Source organism: Dreissena polymorpha, chromosome 4, assembly GCF_020536995.1.
Source record: "Dreissena polymorpha isolate Duluth1 chromosome 4, UMN_Dpol_1.0, whole genome shotgun sequence".
NCBI classification, from domain to species: domain Eukaryota; kingdom Metazoa; phylum Mollusca; class Bivalvia; order Myida; family Dreissenidae; genus Dreissena; species Dreissena polymorpha.
The window spans coordinates 28841266-28864933 of NC_068358.1; the positions used below are offsets into that span (position 1 = coordinate 28841266).

At 35.6% G+C, this 23668-nt stretch overlaps 1 protein-coding gene and 1 long non-coding RNA gene across 2 annotated transcripts in view; both read right to left on the reverse strand.

Moving 5' to 3' along the window:
• The window catches only part of LOC127878313 (multiple epidermal growth factor-like domains protein 6), a 105794-nt gene extending 87950 nt beyond the window's left edge, over positions 1 to 17844 (reverse strand). The window contains exons 1-30 of the mRNA XM_052424835.1: positions 17711 to 17844; positions 17062 to 17199; positions 16825 to 16962; positions 15947 to 16084; positions 15110 to 15247; positions 14873 to 15010; positions 13994 to 14131; positions 13245 to 13382; positions 12647 to 12784; positions 11712 to 11849; positions 11062 to 11199; positions 10825 to 10962; positions 9950 to 10087; positions 9112 to 9249; positions 8515 to 8652; positions 7575 to 7712; positions 6927 to 7064; positions 5988 to 6125; positions 5149 to 5286; positions 4556 to 4693; positions 3948 to 4071; positions 3731 to 3861; positions 3111 to 3121; positions 2964 to 3068; positions 1791 to 1878; positions 1515 to 1588; positions 988 to 1024; positions 761 to 858; positions 355 to 480; positions 63 to 211 (exon numbers count right to left, since the gene is read on the reverse strand). Of these exons, the coding sequence (XP_052280795.1) occupies positions 63 to 211; positions 355 to 480; positions 761 to 858; positions 988 to 1024; positions 1515 to 1588; positions 1791 to 1878; positions 2964 to 3068; positions 3111 to 3121; positions 3731 to 3861; positions 3948 to 4071; positions 4556 to 4693; positions 5149 to 5286; positions 5988 to 6125; positions 6927 to 7064; positions 7575 to 7712; positions 8515 to 8652; positions 9112 to 9249; positions 9950 to 10087; positions 10825 to 10962; positions 11062 to 11199; positions 11712 to 11849; positions 12647 to 12784; positions 13245 to 13382; positions 13994 to 14131; positions 14873 to 15010; positions 15110 to 15247; positions 15947 to 16084; positions 16825 to 16962; positions 17062 to 17185 (3551 nt within the window). The 5' untranslated portion in view covers positions 17186 to 17199; positions 17711 to 17844. The remainder of the gene's footprint in view (positions 1 to 62; positions 212 to 354; positions 481 to 760; positions 859 to 987; positions 1025 to 1514; positions 1589 to 1790; positions 1879 to 2963; positions 3069 to 3110; positions 3122 to 3730; positions 3862 to 3947; positions 4072 to 4555; positions 4694 to 5148; positions 5287 to 5987; positions 6126 to 6926; positions 7065 to 7574; positions 7713 to 8514; positions 8653 to 9111; positions 9250 to 9949; positions 10088 to 10824; positions 10963 to 11061; positions 11200 to 11711; positions 11850 to 12646; positions 12785 to 13244; positions 13383 to 13993; positions 14132 to 14872; positions 15011 to 15109; positions 15248 to 15946; positions 16085 to 16824; positions 16963 to 17061; positions 17200 to 17710) is intronic.
• Positions 17845 to 20663: 2819 nt separating this feature from the next.
• Positions 20664 to 23668, reverse strand: part of LOC127876363 (uncharacterized) — a 6328-nt gene continuing 3323 nt past the window's right edge. Inside the window, exons 2-3 of the long non-coding RNA XR_008047838.1 lie at positions 21088 to 21318; positions 20664 to 20851 (exon numbers count right to left, since the gene is read on the reverse strand). This is a non-coding gene — a long non-coding RNA (uncharacterized LOC127876363). The remainder of the gene's footprint in view (positions 20852 to 21087; positions 21319 to 23668) is intronic.

Below are 23668 nucleotides of genomic sequence, written 5' to 3' on the forward strand. Positions count from 1 at the left end.
AAGTATATATTTTAAGACATTTTTCTTTAAATTAAAGTAAGTTGTAATAGATCTTCGGTAACCTGCAATGAACCACTATCGGTGCTTTATTAGTCATATCACTAGTATCGACCGCTCTCCAGAAGTCTACTAGGCACCAGGTAGTGTCAGGAACATCTTTGTCAGGCCATGTTTTAAAGTGAAACTGAAGCACTGTCCTCGCCTCTTTTCCCTGTTGTTCCAGATACAACAAATGTATAAAAAATGAAGTATGAAATTATGTAAAAAGTATTCGAATTGTTACAAATATTGACGGATTTATAGTTAAAAACAACATTTAATACGCTGCATTTACACAACGAAAATAACACGTACTTTTGTAATTATGAATGTCCGGATATTGTAATCATTGATCTCCCCGACATCAACGTATTTGACGGCAATACGTCCGTATTTGCAAACACCGTTTAATTCATCAGGCCAATATTGAAGACATTTCACCTGAATAAAACATTTTTTGTCAAACAAGGCAACATTGTTTCCTCATATAATTAAATACAAATACATGTCGAGTAGTCTTAGGTTTACTTATATCAAACTATAAAGGCTCAGATAATGTATTAATAAAGAAACGCAATTCATATATCTGAAACAATACAGACGATAACCAGATTTTTATATATGTAAGTTTGCCAACCCATAATTATAATGAAGCACAGTCTAAGTGCTGTTTCTTTTTCCTATAAAATTTCATATCAAGCATGCGTTGTGAATTCCTTACCGTTCCCGATTCAACCAAGTTTGTCAGCATCACAATCTTTTCCACACTCTGCTGCCATATCATACGCCAGAAGTCCACTATCATTTTCTCCGTTGGGCCTTTTTACATGGATATGATAATATAATTGTTAAACTTATTGGTAAGCTGATATGCTATAATACATCATTTGAAAAAAGGTAAAAACTCAAAAGCAATAATAATATATATCAAAACAGGATGTTTCTTACCCTGGGATGCGATGAATTTCTTTATTTTCTCAAAGCCCTACAACAACAAAAGTTAATAAGCGGTAAGATATAATTGGTTTTATTTTTCGTGTTCTTAAAAGAAGTAATTGTAGCAGTAGTAGCAATAGTAGTAGTAGCAGTAATAGAAGTAGTAGTAGAAGTAGTATTAGGAGTAGTAGTAGTAGTAGTAGTAGTAGAGTAGAAGTAGTAGTAGTAGTAGTAGTAGTAGTAGTAGTAGTAGTAGTAGTAGTAGTATTAGTAGTAGAAGTAGTAGTAGTAGTAGCAGTAGTAGTAGTAGTAGTAGTAGTAGTAGTAGTAGTAGTAGTAGCAGCAGCAGCAGCAGCAGCAGCAGCAGCAGCAGCAGTAGCAGTAGTAATAGTAGTAGTAGTAGTAGTAGTAGTAGTAGTAGTAGTTCCTACTTTTAATTAGTGATATAGTAACCGACACAACAATTATTAAGATTTTGACGACGATGAAAATGATTATAATGATGATCATGTTATACGATGATACAAAGAAATGTGTACATCTATAAAGCTCGCGTTGATATATTCTGAATCCCCTTCAAACTCTCTTGTCAGAGGCACACGGCTATGGTCGTCTGAAAACATACGAGTTTATCGTATACTCCAAATGATGTGACGTAATACAACCCCTTTTGGCTTTAGAAAGAAATTCTATAACATTTTTGTTGTATGTTACTGAAACATTGAATTTTGACATTACTTTTATAGTTTGACAAGATTTTATCTTCAAAGAATATTTTGTTGTTGGACATTACAAAAAAAGAAAACTACACGTACATGCATACATCTGCTTGTAGCGGGTCTTTCCTTTGTTTTCTTCGGACGATGCTACGTCGTGCTTATGAATAAGACCGCTTTTCAGTTTCTACAATAATGTTATTGATGTGATCACATTTCATCATAAAACATTAAACGTATTTTACTACTGTTTTGGCGGAGTGCCAAAATCCTCTATATCTGGCGCGATTTTTTTATGTCAAATATTTATGAATTAATATCAAATGTGTAAAACTGTTTATACATATCTTTCAATATAAAGTAAGTTAAAAGTTAAGAAGAACAAGTGTCGAAAATGCGAAATAAGCCAGATATTTAATTCTGAAATCGAAAATGTCTGTACAGTCGATTTCGCCAGCATTTATATCATGCATGTACGATGTGAATCTAAATTTAGTTTTACGGATCATTTTAATTTCCTGCTACGATATCTATTCATACGACAAACAAACACTAACTCCGATCCTAATAAAAAGACGAATTGTAGGAAAATATGTACGAAATATCTTCGTCACAATCGGCTCGGGCGCTAATTTGTCTTTGCTGCATTTTATGAAATTCGTCTTGAATGTTTAATTTGTCTTGCCTATTTTGTGTTATTGTAACATATTTTTATCAATATATTACAATTAAACACATATAAAAATCGTACAATCTAACTTTAAGATTAAATGTAAGTGAAATTTTCAGGTGTTATTTGAGTACATTTTGCTATCTCGATATCGAGAAATTTACACGAGAAAATAAAGGCCTAAAAACGTACAAAAATGCAAGCAAAAGGGCCAACGTTTGAAAAAAGTTGGAATCTTACGTTTCTTGTAATCTGATTGTCAAAGCAATTTCTGCTCAGTTTCAACAATCAAAACACACATTGTTTTTTAGGGAATTGTATTGACTTTTATTGTATGTTTAATAATTAACCAAAAAAAGAAAAAGTGTTATTCATAAAAAAATATTATTTCATGTTTTTTTATTTTCATAATTTTTATGTTTTTTACTGGAACTTTTTAGATCCTATGTTTTCATTTATCAATAGCAAGCATTTAATGACAGACTTCAATACATGCCAAAATATGTGAAAAGGTCCCTCTAAGGAGATAGGGTGAAGAATTTTGGGGAAAATGAATTAGTCACTTCACCAGTATATTGCAATTGTTTCAACAATATCCTTACTTTAAACTCTTTTTCAAAGAATGTTGAATCACTTTGACGTTTCTCCTTAATGTAGTCCCATAGTTCATGAATTTTTATTCCCGAGACAAGTGCATTGAAGCTGTACTAATCGTGGCCATCGCTTGGGACTGCATTTCCAGTCAATGAGCTGCTGCCATCTGAAATCCCAGCAGCAAATATCAAGTTCATTGTTTCGGCATAAATAAGAAACCGACATTTCAATTGATCCTGAAAATGGAGGAGGGCGAGATAGAGAGAAGAGTAGGAACGAGCAGAGAAGAGAGAGAGCGTAGAAGAGTATAGCCGAGACGAGAGTAGGAGTACGAGAGATAGATGAGAAGAGAGAGAATAGAGAGAGTAGAAGAGGAGATAGAGAGAGATATAGATAGATAGTATATATTAAGATGATTATATATAGAAGTATATTATCAGAGATATAGATATGATATATAGGAGATATAGTATATATATAGACTATATATATGATCTATATATATATATATAATATATAGTATATATATATATATATTATATATATATATATATATATATATATATATATATATATAATTATATATATTATATAGATTATATATATATAAGATATTTATATATATATATATTCGTTTTACAAAAAATACAATTTTAGTACATAATGTGGTGAGGTGTTCTCAATGCGAATTAATTATTTTTCAAAAACATAAAGTCGTGCAAGGTAAAACTAACAAAACAGCATTATTTTATATTTTTAAAACACGCGACCATACCTTTATAGGCGACTTTAGTTTTATCTTCGACGGAGATATGTTTGCTATTCTTAGCCTGATCGATGTTGTCAAAACTGTTGTTGAAACTTGACTCTATCTGGGTGGGTTTCGATAATCCAGAAGACGAGTTGCTAGAATGAAATCAAATATAAGACAGGGACACGTTTGTTATTTATATAAAGGTAACTTGATCATTTAAAATGCAAGAGGTACATACTGTTGAAGTATTCGCTGCCTGTAACACACGATTGCTGCAGCAGTTGTGACAATAATAGCTGCGAAGCAACCACCAATACCTGCAGCTACCTTGGCTGCGTTACTTTCTCCTTTCTGTTCGAGAGCTGCAATAAAATAATTGATGCATACATATGTACTTTGCTCATTCAATAAGTTGCGTATTGTTATTTACATGTGTGTGTTCTCTGATATTGTATAAAATATTCTCTGATATTGTATAAAAATTAACTTCTTTGGACATAAATAATGAATTTACAAACAAAGAATTCGTACGTTTACAGAAACTATGTTCCATCGTGTATCCTTCATGGCATTGAGAAGACATTGCGCATGATCCATTGATGTGATGGACATGTGTTGTATGCATGGACACAATCAAGAAACCCATGCACAAAAAGAAAACATTTAGCAACAGATCGATTATGTTGCTTAATAAAACATTAACATTTACTTTTATTTCTTCATCATCGAGGATTCTTAATCAGAAATACTTGCAAATATAACAAAATTCAAATATGTCCACATATAATGAAAGCAAAAGTATAATTAATATGTTGATTTCATACGCCAACAGCATGTCAATCTTACCCAAACTACAGTTAGCGCTGGACCATCCAGGGGAGCACTGACCATCAAGACAGTTTCCGGTAACATGGTTACATTTTGATCCGTTGTAACAATGACAAGATGAGGAGCAATTCACTCCAAACAGGCCTTGATCACACTCTATAAAAATATAAGGCATGTGCATTGATACGTAATAGCAGACGTAGTGTATGCAGTGGTTTAATAATTATATAGGAAGTCTATACATATGCATGCCTGTCACATATGACGTTTTATTAAAAACTGCATGTCAATCTTATCCATGCTTAAGTTTGTGCTTGACCGGAGCGCAGTGATAATCCGAAAAATACCAAGAAATTGGTCACATAGTAACCCAATTTTATAATAAAATGATATGGATTCGCGTCAAAGAGGCATTCATTACATTTTTTGAATTCCAATCAGGTGTGTAGAGTGATATTTGGTGTATTAAGCATATATAAGAAGTCTGCACATATGTATGCACGTGATATTATGACGTTTTATAAACAATTAGTACACAAACAAACAATTGAATGCGACCACTATAAAAAGGCCTTGTGCTAGCATAAATGAAGGTTAAGTATACATCTTACCAACGCTACAGTTACTTTCAGTCCACCCAGGCGCACATACATCATCGGAACAAATGCCAGAGACATGGTCGCACCTTGCCCCGGGGAGGCAATGGCATGGGGACGAGCAATTTACCCCAAATAATCCTTGATCGCATGCTGTAAAGGTGGGGCAGAATATATGGTTTGATTGTAAGGTTTAGTAAAGTACGTTACATCAGTAGCAAACAGTAGATATGAACATATGACCATAATAAGCTAACAGTTTTAAGTATAATTGTACGTTGCATTCGATTTAATTACATGTATACAGGTTTTTTATGACAACACAAAATTAAGAACTACATAACAAAATATGGTCAAAGATTGAGAGGGCTGCGGTCGTCTGTTTTTAATTGTCCAGCTTTCTTGTCTACATAAATCATAAGCTTTTTTTGCATACGAGTGTTGTCCAGCTCATATACTTAAACATTGACTTAAATAAAAACTATGCCTAAACATCAATCTTGTCCATGCTTCAGTTTGTGCTTTGCCGTTACGGGGCACAATGAGAATCCAGACAATGCTTAGTCATATGGTCACATATTGATCCGATGTAATAATTGCATGATAAGGATTCAAGTAAATGGAGCATTTATTACATTATATGAATTCCCATCAGGTGTGTAGTGGGATATTCAGTGCGAAAGCAGGCGAAGTGAAAATAATGGTGTACTTAATATATAGGAAATCTGCACATATGTGCGCAAGTGATATTATGACGTTTCATGAAGAATTAATAAACATAAAAAACACTTGAATGCGAGCACCATAAAAAGGCCTTGTGCTAGAAATGGATTAAGATAAAGTATACATCTTACCAATGCTGCAGTTACTTCCAGTCCACCCAGGCGCACATAGATCATCGGAACAGTTACCAGAGACGTGGTCGCAGCTTACTCCGGGTAGACAATGGCATGGGGAGGAACAGTTTTTACCAAACTTATCTTGAAGGCATGCTGTAAAGCGGTAGCAGATGGAACATTTGTAAAGGGCGTAGCAAAAGCAGCAGCCAATAGAAGAACACATTTGGTCTTAATAACCTTCCGTTGGAAAGCATAATTGGTGTAGAATTTGATACAATAATACAGGTAGTGTACGCATACCCAAAATCAAGTACTCCATACCAAAATTAAACAATACAGCCAAAGATTAAGAAGGCTTGAGTTATATGATTTTAATTCGCTGATTATCTTTGCTATATAATTCTACTTATTTTTAGGAATTTTAAGGTGAACAACTTGCACATCGGATGTTCATAAATACAAAAAAGTAAAATTATACAAAGTTATTTAATATGTAAACTGCATATCAATTTTATCCATAAAAAGTAAAAGTATACAAAGTTATCTAATATGTAAACTGCATATCAATCCTATCCATAAAAATTAAAATTATACAAAGTTATCTAATATGTAAACTGCATATCAATCTTACCCATGCTACAGTTTGTGCTTGACCATACAGTGGCGCAATGAAAATTCGGACAATCCGTAGTAACATGGTCACATATTAATCCGATGCAATAAGTTTATGGTAATGATTAACGCTTAAGAGGCATCAATTACTTTCTATGAATGCCAATCAGGTGTGTAGAGTGATATGCGGTGTTTTAAATATATATATAAAGTCTGCACATATGTATGCGAGTGATATTATGACGTTTTATGAGCAATTAGTGAACGTAAAAAACACTTGTATGCGACCACCAAAAACAGGCCTTGTGCTAGCATATATTAGAGATAAAGTATGCATCTTACCAACGCTACAGTTACTTTCAGTCCACCCAGGAGCACATACATTATCAGAACAGTTGCCAGTGACATGGTCGCAGCTTGCTCCGGGTAGGCAATGGCAGGGGGAGGAGCAGTTTACACCAAACAACCCTTGAGGGCATGCTGTAAAGGTGTAGCAGATGGTCCGATTTGATAGTACGTTGCAGTAAAGTACGTTACATATGTAGCACACATTCGATATGAACATATGACAGTTTCTATGGGTCCACCAACGCGCTCTTAGATCATCGGGACAGTGGCCAGAGATATGGTAACAGTTTATTCCGGATAGGCAAAGGCATGGGGTGCAATTTAAACCAAACATATATTTCCCACATGCTGTAAATGAAGATGATATGCTTAGGGAGAGCAAAAGTTGTAATATTGGACGTACTATAAGTAGCACACAGTAGAATTTTGAAAATTTGGCATAAATTTGAGAATGTTTCAGGTATGTGACTTCAATTTGCTCATTTGCTTTGGTTTATAAATCATGGTTTATTAACGTTCACGAGGGTTTTAAAGCTCATATACTTACACATCGAATTTAATGCAATTTTTGCTAAATATATTTTAATCAAAATAACAACCTTATACACGTTAATCTCATAATTCAACTTCAAGGCATCTTACTCAAACTACAGTTAGTGCTTGACCACCCTGGGGCGCACTGACCATCCGGACAGCGCCCGGTCACATGATCACATTTTGATCCGTTGTAACAATGACATGATGAGGCGCAGTTCTCGCCAAAGAGGCCCTCATCACATTCTGTGGAAATCGATCAGACATGTACAGTGATATGAAATGTAACACCAAATGATGTGTAAACAGTGGCATATGAAGTAAATATGAAGTCTATACATATGCATGTAAGAGAATTTATATTTACAAATAATAAACAAACAAACACATGATTAATATCACCAAATACAGGTATTGTGATTGCTTTAACTTTATTTAAATAAATCTTATCAAACGCTACAGTTACTATATGACGACCCAGGCGCACAAAGATCTCCGGGACAGTGGCCAGAGACATGGTCACAATTTACACCGGGTAGGCAATGGCAACGGGAGGAGCAATTAAAACCAAACCTACCTTTACCGCATGCTGTAAAGTGGATGATATGATTAGGAATGATTGTACGTTGTATTAAAGAACGGATTTTAAGTCTATGATCTTGACCGATTGCTGTGAATGGGGTGGATATGATAGGGAAGTACATGTATTGTACGTTGTATTAGCTGAAGTAAGATAAGAAGTTAACCCATTGCCTTAATAATCTACCGGTGTTAAGTATGGTACAAAGTTGCATTGGTTATAATGACAGTGTATACATGTGTTGTACGCATGCACACAATCAAGAAACCCATGCAAAAAAAGCATTTAGCCACAGATCGATGATGTTGCTTAATAAAACATTAACATTTACTTTTATTTTTTCGTCATCAAGGGTTCTTAATCAGAAATACTTGCAAATATAACAAAATTCAAATATGTCCACAAATAATGAAAGCAAAAGTATAATTAATATGTTGATTTCATTCGCCAACAGCATGTCATTCTTACCCAAACTACAGTTAGCGCTGGACCATCCAGGGGAGCACTGACCATCAAGACAGTTTCCGGTAACATGGTTACATTTTGATCCGTTGTAACAATGACACGATGTGGAGCAATTCACTCCAAACAGGTTTTGATCACACTCTATAAAAATAGATCAGGCATGTGCATTGATACGTAATAGCAGACGTAGTGTATGCAGTGGTTTAATAATTATATAGGAAGGCTATACATATGCATGCCTGTCACATATGACGTTTTATTAAAAACTGCATGTCAATCTTATCCATGCTTAAGTTTGTGCTTGACCGGAGCGCAGTGATAATCCGAAAAATACCAAGAAATTGGTCACATAATGACCCAATGCTATAATGAAATGATATGGATTCACGCCAAAGAGACATTTATTACATTTTTTTGAATTCCAATCAGGTGTGTAGCGTGATATGTGGTAAATTAAGCATATATAAGAAGTCTGCACATATGTATGCACGTGATATTATGACGTTTTATAAACAATTAGTACACAAACAAACAATTGAATGCGACCATTATAAAAAAGGCCTTGTGCTAGCATAAATGAAGATTAGGTATACATCTTACCAACGCTACAGTTACTTTCAGTCCACCCAGGCGCACATACATCATCGGAACAATTGCCAGAGACATGGTCGCAGCTTGCCCCGGGGAGGCAATGGCATGGGGAGGAGCAATTTACCCCAAAGAATCCTTGATCGCATGCTGTAAAGGTGGGGCAGAATATATGGTTTGATTGTAAGGTTTAGTAAAGTACGTTACATCAGTAGCAAACAGTAGATATGAACATATGACCATAATAAGCTAACAGTTTTAAGTATAACTGTACGTTGCATTCGATTTAATAACATGTATACAGGTTTTTTCATGACAACACAAAATTAATAACTACATAGCACAATATGGTCAAAGATTAAGAGGGCTGCGGTCGTCTGTTTTTAATTGTCCAGCTTTCTTGTCTACATAAATCATAAGCTTTTTTGCATACGAGTGTTGTCTAGCTCATCTCCTTAAACATTGACTTAAATAAAAACTATGCCTAAACATCAATCTTGTCCATGCTTCAGTTTGTGCTTTGCCGTTATGGGGCACACTGAGAATCCACACAATGCTTAGTCATATGGTCACATATTGATCCGATGTAATAATTGCATGATAAGGATTCAAGTAAATGGAGCATTTATTACATTATATGAATTCCAATCAGATGTGTAGAGGGATATTTAGTGCAACAGCAGGCGAAGTGAAAATAATGGTGTACTTAATATATAGGAAATCTGCACATATGTGCGCAAGTGATATTATGACGTGTTATGAAGAATTAGTAAACATAAAAACACTTGAATGCGAGCACCATAAAAAGGCCTTGTGTTAGACATGGATTAAGATAAAGTATACATCTTACCAACGCTGCAGTTACTTCCAGTCCACCCAGGCGCACATAGATCATCGGAACAGTTACCAGAGACGTGGTCGCAGCTGACTCCGGGTAGACAATGGCATGGGGAGGAACAGTTTTTACCAAACTTATCTTGAAGGCATGCTGTAAAGCGGTAGCAGATGGAACATTTGTAAAGGACGTAGCAAAAGCAGCAGCCAATAGAAGAAAACATTTGGTCTTAATAACCTTCCGTTGGAAAGCATAATTGGTGTAGCATTCGATACAATTATACAGGTTGTGTACGCATACCCAAAATCAAGTACTCCATACCAAAATTAAACAATACAGCCAAAGATTAAGAAGGCTTGAGTTATATGATTTTAATTCGCTGATTATCTTTGCTATATAATTTTACTTATTTGAGGAATTTAAAGGTGACAACTTGCACATCGGATGTTCAAAATACAAAAAAGTAAATTTATACAAAGTTATCTAATATGTAAACTGCATATCAATCTCATCCATAAAAAGTAAAAGTATACAAAGTTATCTAATATGTAAACTGCATATCAATCTTATCCATGCTACAGTTGGCCACCATACAGTGGCGCAATGAAAATGCGGACAATCCGTAGTAACATGGTCACATATTAATACGATGCAATAAGTCCATGGTAATGATTAACGCTTAAGAGGCATCAATTACTTTCTATGAATGCCAATCAGGTGTGTAGAGTGATATGCGGTGTTTTAAATATATATATAAAAAGTCTGCACATATGTATGCGAGAGATATTATGACGTTTTATGAGCAATAAATGAACGTACAAACACTTGTATACGACCACCAAAAACAGGCCTTGTGCTAGCATATATTAGAGATAAAGTATGGAGCTTACCAACGCTACAGTTACTTTCAGTCCACCCAGGAGCACATACATCATCGGAACAGTTGCCAGAGACATGGTCGCAGCTTGCTCCGGGTAGGCAATGGCAGGGGGAGGAGCAGTTTACACCAAACAACCCTTGAGGGCATGCTGTAACCGTGGAGCAGACGAGTATAGTGGAGTACATCACATTATTAGCACACGGAAGAAGAAAACATATTATATTATAAGATAAAGTATGCATCTTACCAACGCTACAGTTACTTTCAGTCCACCCCGGAGCACATAGATCATCGGAACAGTTGCCAGAGACCTGGTTGCAGCTTGCTCCAGGTAGGCAATGGCAGGGGGAGGAGCAGTTTAAACCAAACATATCCTGACTGCATGCTGTAAAGGTGTAGCAGATGGTCCGATTTGATAGTACGTTGCAGTAAAGTACGTTACATCTGTAGCACACATTCGATATGAACATATGACAGTTACTATGGGTCCACCAACGCGCTCTTAGATCATCGGGACAGAGGCCAGAGATATGGTAACAGTTTATTCCGGATAGGCAAAGACATCGGGTGCAATTTAAACCAAACATATATTTCCCACATGCTGTAAACGAAGATGATATGCTTAGGGAGATCAAAAGTTGTAGAATAAGACGTACTATAAGTAGCACACAGTAGAAGTTTTGAAAATTTGGCATAAATTTGAGAATGTTTCAGGCATGTGACTTCAATTTGCTCTTTTGCTTTGGTTTATAAATCATGGTTTATTAACGTTCACGAGGGTTTTAAAGCTCATATACTTACACATCGAATTTAATGCAACTTTTCCTAAATATATTTTAATCAAAATAACAACCTTATACACGTTAATCTCATAATTCAACTTCAAGGCAATCTTACTCAAACTACAGTTAGTGCTTGACCACCCAGGGGCGCACTGACCATCCGTACAGCGCCCGGTCACATGATCACATTTTGATCCGTTGTAACAATGACATGATGAGGCGCAGTTCTCGCCAAAGAGGCCCTCATCACATTCTGTGGAAATCGATCAGACATGTACAGTGATATGAAATGTAACACCAAATGATGTGTAAACAGTGGCATATGAAGTATATATGAAGTCTATACATATGCATGTAAGAGAATTTATATTTACAAATAATAAACAAACAAACACATGATTAATATCACCAAATACATGTATTGTGATTGCTTTAACTTTATTTCAATAAATCTTATCAAACGCTAAGTTACTATAAGACCACCCAGGCCCACAAAGATCTCCGGGACAGTGGCCAGAGACGTGGTCACAATTTACACCGGGTAGACAATGGCAACGGGAGGAGCAATTTAAACCAAACCTACCTTTACCGCATGCTGTAAAGGGGATTATATGATTAGGAATGATTGCACGTTGTATTAAAGAACGCATTTTAAGTCTACGATCTTGACCGCTTGCTGTGAATGGGTGGATATGATAGGGAAGTATTGTACGTTGTATTAGCTGAAGTAAGATAAGAAGTTTACCCATTGCCTTAATAATCTACCGGTGTTGAGTATGGTACAAAGTTGCATTGGTTATAATGACAGTGTAAACATGCGTTGTATGCATGCACACAATCAAGAAACCCATGCAAAAAATAAAACAAATAGCCACAGATCGATTATGTTGCTTAATAAAACATTAACATTTACTTTTATATTTTCGTCATCGAGGGTTCTTAATCAGAAATACTTGCAAATATAACAAAATTTAAATATGTCCACAAATAATAAAAGCAAAAGTATAATTAATATGTTGATTTCATTCGCCAGCAGCATGTCAATCTTACCCAAACTACAGTTAGCGCTGGACCATCCAGGGGAGCACTGACCATCAAGACAGTTTCCGGTAACATGGTTACATTTTGATCCGTTGTAACAATGACACGATGAGGAGCAATTCACTCCAAACAGGCCTTGATCACACTCTATAAAAATATATCAGGCATGTGCATTGATACGTAATAGCAGACGTAGTGTATGCAGTGGTTTAATAATTATATAGGAAGGCTACACATATGCATGCCTGTCACATATGACGTTTTATTAAAAACTGCATGTCAATCTTATCCATGCTTAAGTTTGTGCTTGACCGGAGCGCAGTGATAATCCGAAAAGTACCAAGAAATTGGTCACATAGTGACCCAATGTTATAATGAAATGATATGGATTCACGTCAAATAGGCATTAATTACATCTTTTGAATTCCAATCAGGTGTGTAGAGTGATATGTGGTGAATTAAGCATATATAAGAAGTCTGCACATATGTATGCGAGTGATATTATGACGTTTTTATAAACAATTAGTACACAAACAAACAATTGAATGCGACCACTTTAAAAAAAGGCCTTGTGCTAGCATAAATGAAGATTAAGTATACATCTTACCAACGCTACAGTTACTTTCAGTCCACCCAGGCGCACATACATCATCGGAACAATTGCCAGAGACATGGTCGCAGCTTGCCCCGGGGAGGCAATGGCATGGGGAGGAGCAATTTACCCCAAAGAATCCTTGATCGCATGCTGTAAAGGTGGGCAGAATATATGGTTTGATTGTAAGGTTTAGTAAAGTACGTTACATCAGTAGCAAACAGTAGATATGAACATATGACCATAATAATCTAACAGTTTAAAGTATAATTGTTAGAAAGCTGCGGTCGTCTGTTTTTAATTTTCCAGCTTTCTTGTCTACATAAATCATAAGCTTTTTTGCATACGAGTGTTGTCCAGCTCATATACTTAAACATTGACTTAAATAAAAACTATGCCTAAACATAAATCTTGTCCATGCTTCAGTTTGTGCTTTGCCGTTACGGGGCACAATGAGAATCCACACAATGCTTAGTCATATGGTCACATATTGATCCGATGTAATAATTGCATGATAAGGATTCAAGTAAATGGAGCATTTATTACATTATATGAATTCCAATCAGGTGTGTAAATGTATATTCAGTGCAACAGCAGGCGAAGTGAAAATAATGGTGTACTTAATATATAGGAAATCTGCACATATGTGCGCAAGTGATATTATGACGTTTTATGAAGAATTAGTAAACATAAAAACACTTGAATGCGAGCACCATAAAAAGGCCTTGTGCTAGAAATGGATTAAGATAAAGTATACATCTTACCAATGCTGCAGTTACTTCCAGTCCACCCAGGCGCACATAGATCATCGGAACAGTTACCAGAGACGTGGTCGCAGCTTACTCCGGGTAGACAATGGCATGGGGAGGAACAGTTTTTACCAAACTTATCTTGAAGGCATGCTGTAAAACGGTAGCAGATGGACCATTTGTAAAGGGCGTAGCAAAAGCAGCAGCCAATAGAAGAAAACATTTGGTCTTAATAACCTACCGTTGGAAAGCATAATTGGTGAAGCATTCGATACAATTATACAGGTTGTGTACGCATACCCAAAATCAAGTTCTCCATACCAAAATTAATCAATGCAGCCAAAGAATAAGAAGGCTTGAGTTATATGATTTTAATTCGTTGATTATCTTTGCTATATGATTCTACTTATTTAAGGAATTTTAAGGTGAACAACTTGCACATCGGATGTTCATAAATACAAAAAAAGTAAAATTATACAAAGTTATCTAATATGTAAACTGCATATCAATCTCATCCATAAAAAGTAAAATTATACAAAGGTATCTAATATGTAAACTGCATATCAATCTTATCCATGCTACAATTTGTGCTTTACCATACAGTGGCGCAATGAAAATTAGACAATCCGTAGTAACATGGTCACATATTAATCCGATGCAATAAGTCCATGGTAATGATTAACGCTTAAGAGGCATCAATTACTTTCTATGAATGCCAATCAGGTGTGTAGAGTGATATGCGGTGTTTAAAATATATATAAAAAGTCTGCACATATGTATGCGAGTGATATTATGACAATTTATGAGCAATTAGTGAACGTACAAACACTTGTATGCGACCACCAAAAACAGGCCTTGTGCTAGCATATATTAGAGATAAAGTATGCATCTTACCAACGCTACAGTTACTTTTAGTCCACCCAGGAGCACATACATCATCGGAACAGTTGCCAGTGACATGGTCGCAGCTTGCTCCGGGTAGGCAATGGCAGGGGGAGGAGCAGTTTACACCAAACAACCCTTGAGGGCATGCTATAACCGTGGAGCAGACCAGTATAGTGGAGTACATCACATTATTAGCACACGGAAGAAGAAAACATATTACATTATAAGATAAAGTATGCATCTTACCAACGCTACAGTTACTTTCAGTCCACCCCGGAGCACATACATCATCGGAACAATTGCCAGAGACACGGTCGCAGCTTGCCCCGGGGAGGCAATGGCATGGGGAGGAGCAATTTACCCCAAAGAATCCTTGATCGCATGCTGTAAATGTGGGCAGAATATATGGTTTGATTGTAAGGTTTAGTAAAGTACGTTATATCAGTAGCAAACAGTAGATATGAACATATGACCATAATAATCTAACAGTTTTAAGTATAATTGTACATTGCATTCGAATTAATTACATGTATACAGGTTTTTTCATGACAACACAAAATTAATAACTACATAACAAAATATGGTCAAAGATTTAGAGGGCTTCGGTCGTCTGTTTTTAATTTTCCAGCTTTCTTGTCTACATAAATCATAAGCTTTTTTGCATACGAGTGTTGTCCAGCTCATATACTTAAACATTGACTTAAATAAAATCTATGCCTAAACAACAATCTTGTCCATGCTTCAGTTTGTGCTTTGCCGTTACGGGGCACAATGAGAATCCACACAATGCTTAGTCATATGGTCACATATTGATCCGATGTAATAATTGCATGATAAGGATTCAAGTAAATGGAGCATTTATTACATTATATGAATTCCAATCAGGTGTGTAGAGGTATATTCAGTGTAACAGCAGGCGAAGTGAAAATAATGGTGTACTTAATATATAAGAAATCTGCACATATGTGCGCAAGTGATATTATGACGTTTTATGAAGAATTAGTAAACATAAAAACACTTAAATGCGAGCACCATAAAAAGGCCTTGTGCTTAAAATGGATTAAGATAAAGTATACATCTTACCAATGCTGCAGTTACTTCCAGTCCACCCAGGCGCACATAGATCATCGGAACAGTTACCAGAGACGTGGTCGCAGCTTACTCCGGGTAGACAATGGCATGGGGAGGAACAGTTTTTACCAAACTTATCTTGAAGGCATGCTGTAAAGCGGTAGCAGATGGAACATTTGTAAAGGGCGTAGCAAAAGCAGCAGCCAATAGAAGAAAACATTTGGTCTTAATAACCTTCCGTTGGAAAGCATAATTGGTGAAGCATTCGATACAATTATACAGGTTGTGTACGCATACCCAAAATCAAGTACTCAATACCAAAATTAATCAATGCAGCCAAAGATTAAGAAGGCTTGAGTTATATGATTTTAATTCGCTGATTATCTTTGCTATATGATTCTTCTTATTTGAGGAATTTTAAGGTGAACAACTTGCACATCGGATGTTCATAAATACAAAATAGTAAAATTATACAAAGTTATCTAATATGTAAACTGCATATCAATCTCATCCATAATAAGTAAAAGTATACAAAGTTATCTAATATGTAAACTGCATATCAATCTTATCCATGCTACAGTTTGTGCTTTACCACACAGTGGCGCAATGAAAATTAGACAATCCGTAGTAACATGGTCACATATTAATCCGATGCAATAAGTCCATGGTAATGATTAACGCTTAAGAGGCATCAATTACTTTCTATGAATGCCAATAAGGTGTGTAGAGTGATATGCGGTGTTTAAAATATATATAAAAAGTCTGCACATATGTATGCGAGTGATATTATGACGTTTTATGAGCAATTAGTGAACGTACAAACACTTGTATGCGACCACCAAAAACAGGCCTTGTGCTAGCATATATAAGAGATAAAGTATGCATCTTACCAACGCTACAGTTACTTTTAGTCCACCCAGGAGCACATACATCATCGGAACAGTTGCCAGTGACATGGTCGCAGCTTGCTCCGGGTAGGCAATGGCAGGGGGAGGAGCAGTTTACACCAAACAACCCTTGAGGGCATGCTATAACCGTGGAGCAGACCAGTATAGTGGAGTACATCACATTATTAGCACACGGAAGAAGAAAACATATTACATTATAAGATAAAGTATGCATCTTACCAACGCTACAGTTACTTTCAGTCCACCCCGGAGCACATAGACCATCGGAACAGTTGCCAGAGACCTGGTTGCAGCTTGCTCCAGGTAGGCAATGGCAGGGGGAGGAGCAGTTTAAACCAAACATATCCTGACTGCATGCTGTAAAGGTGTAGCAGATGGTCCGATTTGATAGTACGTTGCAGTAAAGTACGTTACATCTGTAGCACACATTCGATATGAACATATGACAGTTACTATGGGTCCACCAACGCGCTCTTAGATCATCGGGACAGTGGCCAGAGATATGGTAACAGTTTATTCCGGATAGGCAAAGGCATGGGGTTCAATTTAAACCAAACATATATTTCCCACATGCTGTAAACGAAGATGATATGCTTAGGGAGATCAAAAGTTGTAGAATAAGACGTACTATAAGTAGCACACAGTAGAAGTTTGAAACTTTGGCATAAATTTTAGAATGTTTCAGGTATGTGACTTCAATTTGTTCATTTGCTTTGGTTTATAAATCATGGTTTATTAACGTTCACGAGGGTTTTAAAGCTCATATACTTACACATCGAAATTAATGCAACTTTTGCTCAATATATTTTACTCAAAATAACAACCTTATACACGTTAATCTCATAATTCAACTTCAAGGCAATCTTACTCAAACTACAGTTAGTGCTTGACCACCCAGGGGCGCACTGACCATCCGGACAGCGCCCGGTCACATGATCACATTTTGATCCGTTGTAACAATGACATGATGAGGCGCAGTTCTCGCCAAAGAGGCCCTCGTCACATTCTGTGGAAATCGATCAGACATGTACAGTGATATGAAATGTAACACCAAATGATGTGTAAACAGTGGCATATGAAGTATATATGAAGTCTATACATATGCATGTAAGAGAATTTATATTAACAAATAATAAACAAACAAACACATGATTAATATCACCAAATACAGGTATTGTGATTGCTTTAACTTTATTTCAATAAATCTTATCAAACGCTACAGTTACTATATGACCACCCAGGCGCACAAAGATCTCCGGGACAGTGGCCAGAGACGTGGTCACAATTTACACCGGGTAGGCAATGGCAACGGGAGGAGCAATTTAAACCAAACCTACCTTTACCGCATGCTGTAAAGGGGATTATATGATTAGGAATGATTGTACGTTGTATTAAAGAACGCATTTTAAGTCTACGATCTTGACCGCATGCTGTGAATGAGGTGGATATGATAGGGAAGTATTGTACGTTGTATTAGCTGAAGTAAGATAAGAAGCGGTAAACAGTAAAAGTGAAAGGGCCGTCCATCATATTGGTAAATTGACAACATTAAAAAAAGTTGTTTCATATTCGCAAATTTTTGTTCTTTTCACGATTTGAAAATAATAAAGCGTCGTGCGACGCGAAACGATTGAATAATTAAGAAAGTTCTGTTGTTGTAGTTATAGTTTAGGAAACTACGATCATTGCTTATATAGATAAAAAATACATCCGCTCTAAGCATGAGCATGGATGGTCGAGTGGCCTAGGCGGGAGACTGTTTACTCCAGGGGTCAGGGACTCGAGCCCTGTTGAGGGGTTACTTTTTTTTCCTTTTTTAAATTGTATTTTTTTTTTTTAACTGAAGATTTTTAGGTCAATATTTATCAATATAAAGAATTTAATGACATGCTTCAATACATGGCAAAATCTGTTGGACGGCCCCTTGAACATCTGATCAATATAATCTACCGGTGAAAAGTATAGGTGTATGTATCATTCGTTATTATTATACAGGTCATTCATCAATAAGTTAATCTCAAATTAAAAAACAACAACATAGTGGCGTATTTAAAGTATTGCAGTGTCATTATTTAATATGCTAATTTGCTATGTTTGTTGTGGGGTTTTTTCTTCTTTGTTTTCTTAAACGAAAGCTTTACGGCGAAAAGATTTGAACATTGAATTATATAATGTCGGATCCATCAATTAAAAAAGCAAAACCTCCGTAATGTTTTAACCAATCAAAATCCCTCTTTTGCTGATAACTTTTTCGAGCATTGTTCCATGTCAAGTAACACATAGAAACGTATAAGTTCGTATGAATTAAAGCCAATTATACTTCACAAGTAATATTATGATTTGTATACATCTTACCTAAATTTGGCTATTTGTCAACAAATTATCAAAAACAATTGTATAACCCTATTACAAGATCTCAGATTGTTTATCAATATAAATTATTGAATAAGAACTAATAGCTTTCAATACTATGCCCATCTTATAAGAAAAAAATGTGCACGAGCTTGTAAGTGTTGTTTATGCATGCAAAACGACGGGAACTCCGAATAACATTTTTAAAAAAACATCAAATATGACCCCATGTGTATTGGTACTATTAAGCAATTTGCATGCTCACAGGCACAAAAGCAAGTTAAATTTCAAAAGTTATAAATGTTATTGCAGAATGAGTGATAACATTAACATGTATCGTGTTACAATAATGCTTAAACTTGAAAAAAACGAGTTCACATATTTTGTCATACATAACTGGTATGATACATCTTGTTCAAGATATAGGTAGCGCAGGAAAAGTTGCATGTTGATCGAAATGTTTATGTCATGTGCTTTACCCTAAGAACTGACATTTAAATACGTGGAATTGTACGCATGCCGATTACTCATGAATTAATGTACACAAACAAAGACCAGCAAACGAGCAGAGTTTGTATTGCGAGAACGTAGCCTGTTTCTTGACACAAGTCTCCTTTAAATATTTTACTTAATTCGACTACTTGACTGTTTGAAAACGTACATGATTCAATATGATTCAATAAATCTAACATATATTTAGTTGTGTAATCCATTACATGCACTGACGTACCAACGCTACAGTTGGCACTGGTCCATCCTGCTTCGCATTTGTTTTCGGGACATCTACCATCAATAATACGACATGTTACATTGTTGAGACAATGGCAATGGGAGGAGCAGTAAGCACCAAACTTCCCAGTGGTGCAGGCTGTAATTAATTAACAACTATTCTCAAATGATGTACGATTGGTTACATGTACGATATATGATGTTGATGTATAAAATTGCACTTCGAGTCAAAGTTAAATTTATCGTTTATACATATAATCGACTGATTGGACAGTAAAAATACTATATGATGTAATATGTTTATGCCTTGATACAAGAATAACTGAAAATGCTCGATTCATCGCAACAAATTATGTATTTATCTGCATACTGTATACAATCTATTATTTGTTAAGTTAAAGTTGTCAGATTTGAAATATATCTACTTCTACGTTAGACATTTAGATATTTATAAAGAATGTCATAAGGTTTCTGTACGCTCAACAGCATGTGCGTCTTACTTGCAACGCATAATTTGACTGATGCATGGATGATCTTTTTTAATAAAATTTGTTTATTATGAAATCAGGTTCAAGCGAGAAAACTGTTCAAACCAACGTTTAACTATTCTAAACAGTTAAATGCATGAACACAATATATATTTACTCATTCAACCAATTACAAAGATTATACAATCTAGGTAAATCAAGGATACATCCGATTAAAAACCAGCTTTTAAGTACGTTACCTGCTTGCCTGTATATCATAATCTCGCATATTGTCATTACGTCGCTTCTGCCACCCCCAGTAACTCGTACAACTCTTATTACACGTGGAGGAGTCAGTATCAACTCCTTAACAGTCTCATTGGTCGAAGTAAATTGTTCGCCCTGAAGGGGACCATTCATTAGACCCACTGACACATCCAGTACATCAAACTGACCAGTATCTGTAAACAGTCATAACATTTGCAACACATCAAGTAGTAGCTATACAAACATATAAGATGCCAGTATCTATACTAAATACTAAAAATGTGTATTTGTTAACTGACGTGACTTTAAAGGCAAAATAAGAACCACCATGCAATACATTGTTTGGCATTATCAGCAAATATGTGACGTTATTTAATGACAACCTAACTTTGAGAATATTTCAAGAATAATTAGTGTTAAATCTTCGTACGTATATCTTCACGTCCAATCAAGAGAACTCGTTCCACAAGATATCTTTTGTCCAGTGTCATTTGCAGCCAAGATGGTCTTTCCAAGGCAGTGCAGCAATTGCAATCGCCCGCGTAAGCATATATAGATTTGCTATGTATCAAACCATCGTTGACTCTATCTGCTGTCCAGGTTGAATATGCGGTACCATTTGTTGTCGCATTGATTGCCGAGATAGGGATCCGGGTTGGGTCTGAATTTTAAATGTTGACAGATAAGCATGCGGTTCAGTAATGATTTCCTTCTATGTCACATTAATGGCGGAGATAGGTATCTGAATGGCGACTTAATTAAGCTAATATATGTTGTTTTTTCCCACTATCAACTCCAAAAACGTAAAATAGCTCGGTCTTTTTCCATTAACTTTGTTGTATAATACATGTTAAATATTCTTATCTTATAAAGACGAACGTTTAAATCCATCAAGACATTATTAGAAAACTACTTTTTTCAAATTAAAAACGCACGCGACTCAAATGCGCTGAAGTAGTCAACTTACAAAACATAATTTAAGTCAAATAAACAGAAACCTCAACATAAAATATTCACTTTTAAATTTGCTATAAATGTGCATTGGCGCCAGCTCCTAATCTGAGCGCCAACTCCTTGGCATTGGCTCCATCTCTTTTTGAAAAATGCAACTCTACTTATTAGATCGGAAAGAAGCCGATGTTTTTGTGCACGTATTCACTTGTACAGGTTCAGAGCAATCTATGTTATGAGCGATTTACATGTAATTGGCTGGGAATTTGCTATTTTACGAATTCTACCATGCCACAAAGTTCCTCACGTTTCCAAATGGGTTGTAATTTTGTGTTTCTGTACATCTTTGGATGAATTTATGATCGTTGAATCGCACCTCATTAGCCGATTTAAAAAAAAAAATATGTTGAAAAAAAACATATAAAACCTAATCACCCTGTTAAATTATCCGTTAAGTTTCAAAACATTCGGGCCTGAGCGCCACCTCAAAAGTAGCATTTGCTCATGTATCAATGCATCTCAAAATAGAGGTGGCGCGCGTCATTAACGGCCGTGATTTTTAAATGTTCAATCTGCATTTGTGTTTTTGTTTTAAAATAAGGGTTAATTTCTATAAAAATTGCCAAATTTATGTTACTGAGTTCATCGTAATATTTTAAGGAACGGAAAAGAACTTGTATAAAGTACTATTAGCACATAACAGGTCTTTATTGTTATTTTAAGACCATGAAAATCGAAATATTAGTTCAAATTTTGTGCATATTTGTTCATACATACATATAAATACATGAAAATAAAATTAGTTTTGAAATGCCTGATGTATAATGTACATACGAATGGCAGAGGATATATACATTAAAGAATTTTCATTATCTATTCCTTTTGAAATGTTTTCTTCGATATATAAAAAGAGACCGGGAGTATATTTTTAGCTGCTTATTTAACGACACTCTTGTATCTATCTAGTTCCGTGTTTATAACTAAACATGTTTCAGTCTTCGCAGAATTAACAAAAACACGTTATTTAAATTTGATAATCCTTTTAGATATAGCATTAGAGATCACTTCAAGTCAGACGAAGTTACCTTTAGCTAAGGTTAATAAAACTGTTTAACTCACTTCACGACTTCTTTCAGTAAGTAAGCTGTAACGGAGCGTTAACTTTAGCTAAGGCGCCGAGGTAGCTTTGGGTGAGTCGGCCAAGATTCTTAACTTTCTTTTTTCATAATTGCATTGTTGTTTTACTTAATAATATGAACTTAACTAGAACATACAACATAGACAAGCACGCATGGAGTACCTACGATACATATGTCATGCGTCCATCCAGCTGCGCATAGGTTATTTGGACATGTTTCATCGATATGGTTACATGTTACGTTATTTAAGCAATGACATATGTAAGAGCAGTTAGCCAAACTGCTGCTGGACTGCATAAAAAAAATTATCATACAATGAGTCGGATGTGTCAGAAAATGTACCGTTGTCATTTTTAAAGCGGATCTAACATGGTCAGTTTTGAAAAATGTGTTATGTGTGTCTTTTATTTTCGGTTCGTAATGAAACATACTTCACATTATTATACCTCATTCCAAATTCAATCGTATAACCCCATATATCCATCTTGATAATTTAATAAAACTTTGCGTTGGAGATAAAACGACACAAACTGCAGCGTGTGCTTGACAATAAGCAAGTGTTACGGTCTGCCCCGCCTTTGTGTAGCCATGTTAAAAAAATCCTCACATTGTTTTTCTTTCTTCTAAATTTTTATGTCCCCCACCCACTATAGTGGGGGACATATTGTTTTTGCCCTGTCTGTTGGTCTGTACGTTGGTCTGTTTGTCTGTTTGCTCCAACTTCAACATTTGCAATAACTTTTTCAATATTCAAGATAGCAACTTGATATTTGACACGCATGTGTATCTCATGGAGCTGCGCCTTTTGAGTGGTGAAAGGTCAAGGTCAATGTCATCCTTCAAGGTCAGAGGTCAAATATATGTGGCCAAAATCGCTCATTTTATGAATACTTTTGCAATATTGAAGATAGCAACTTGATA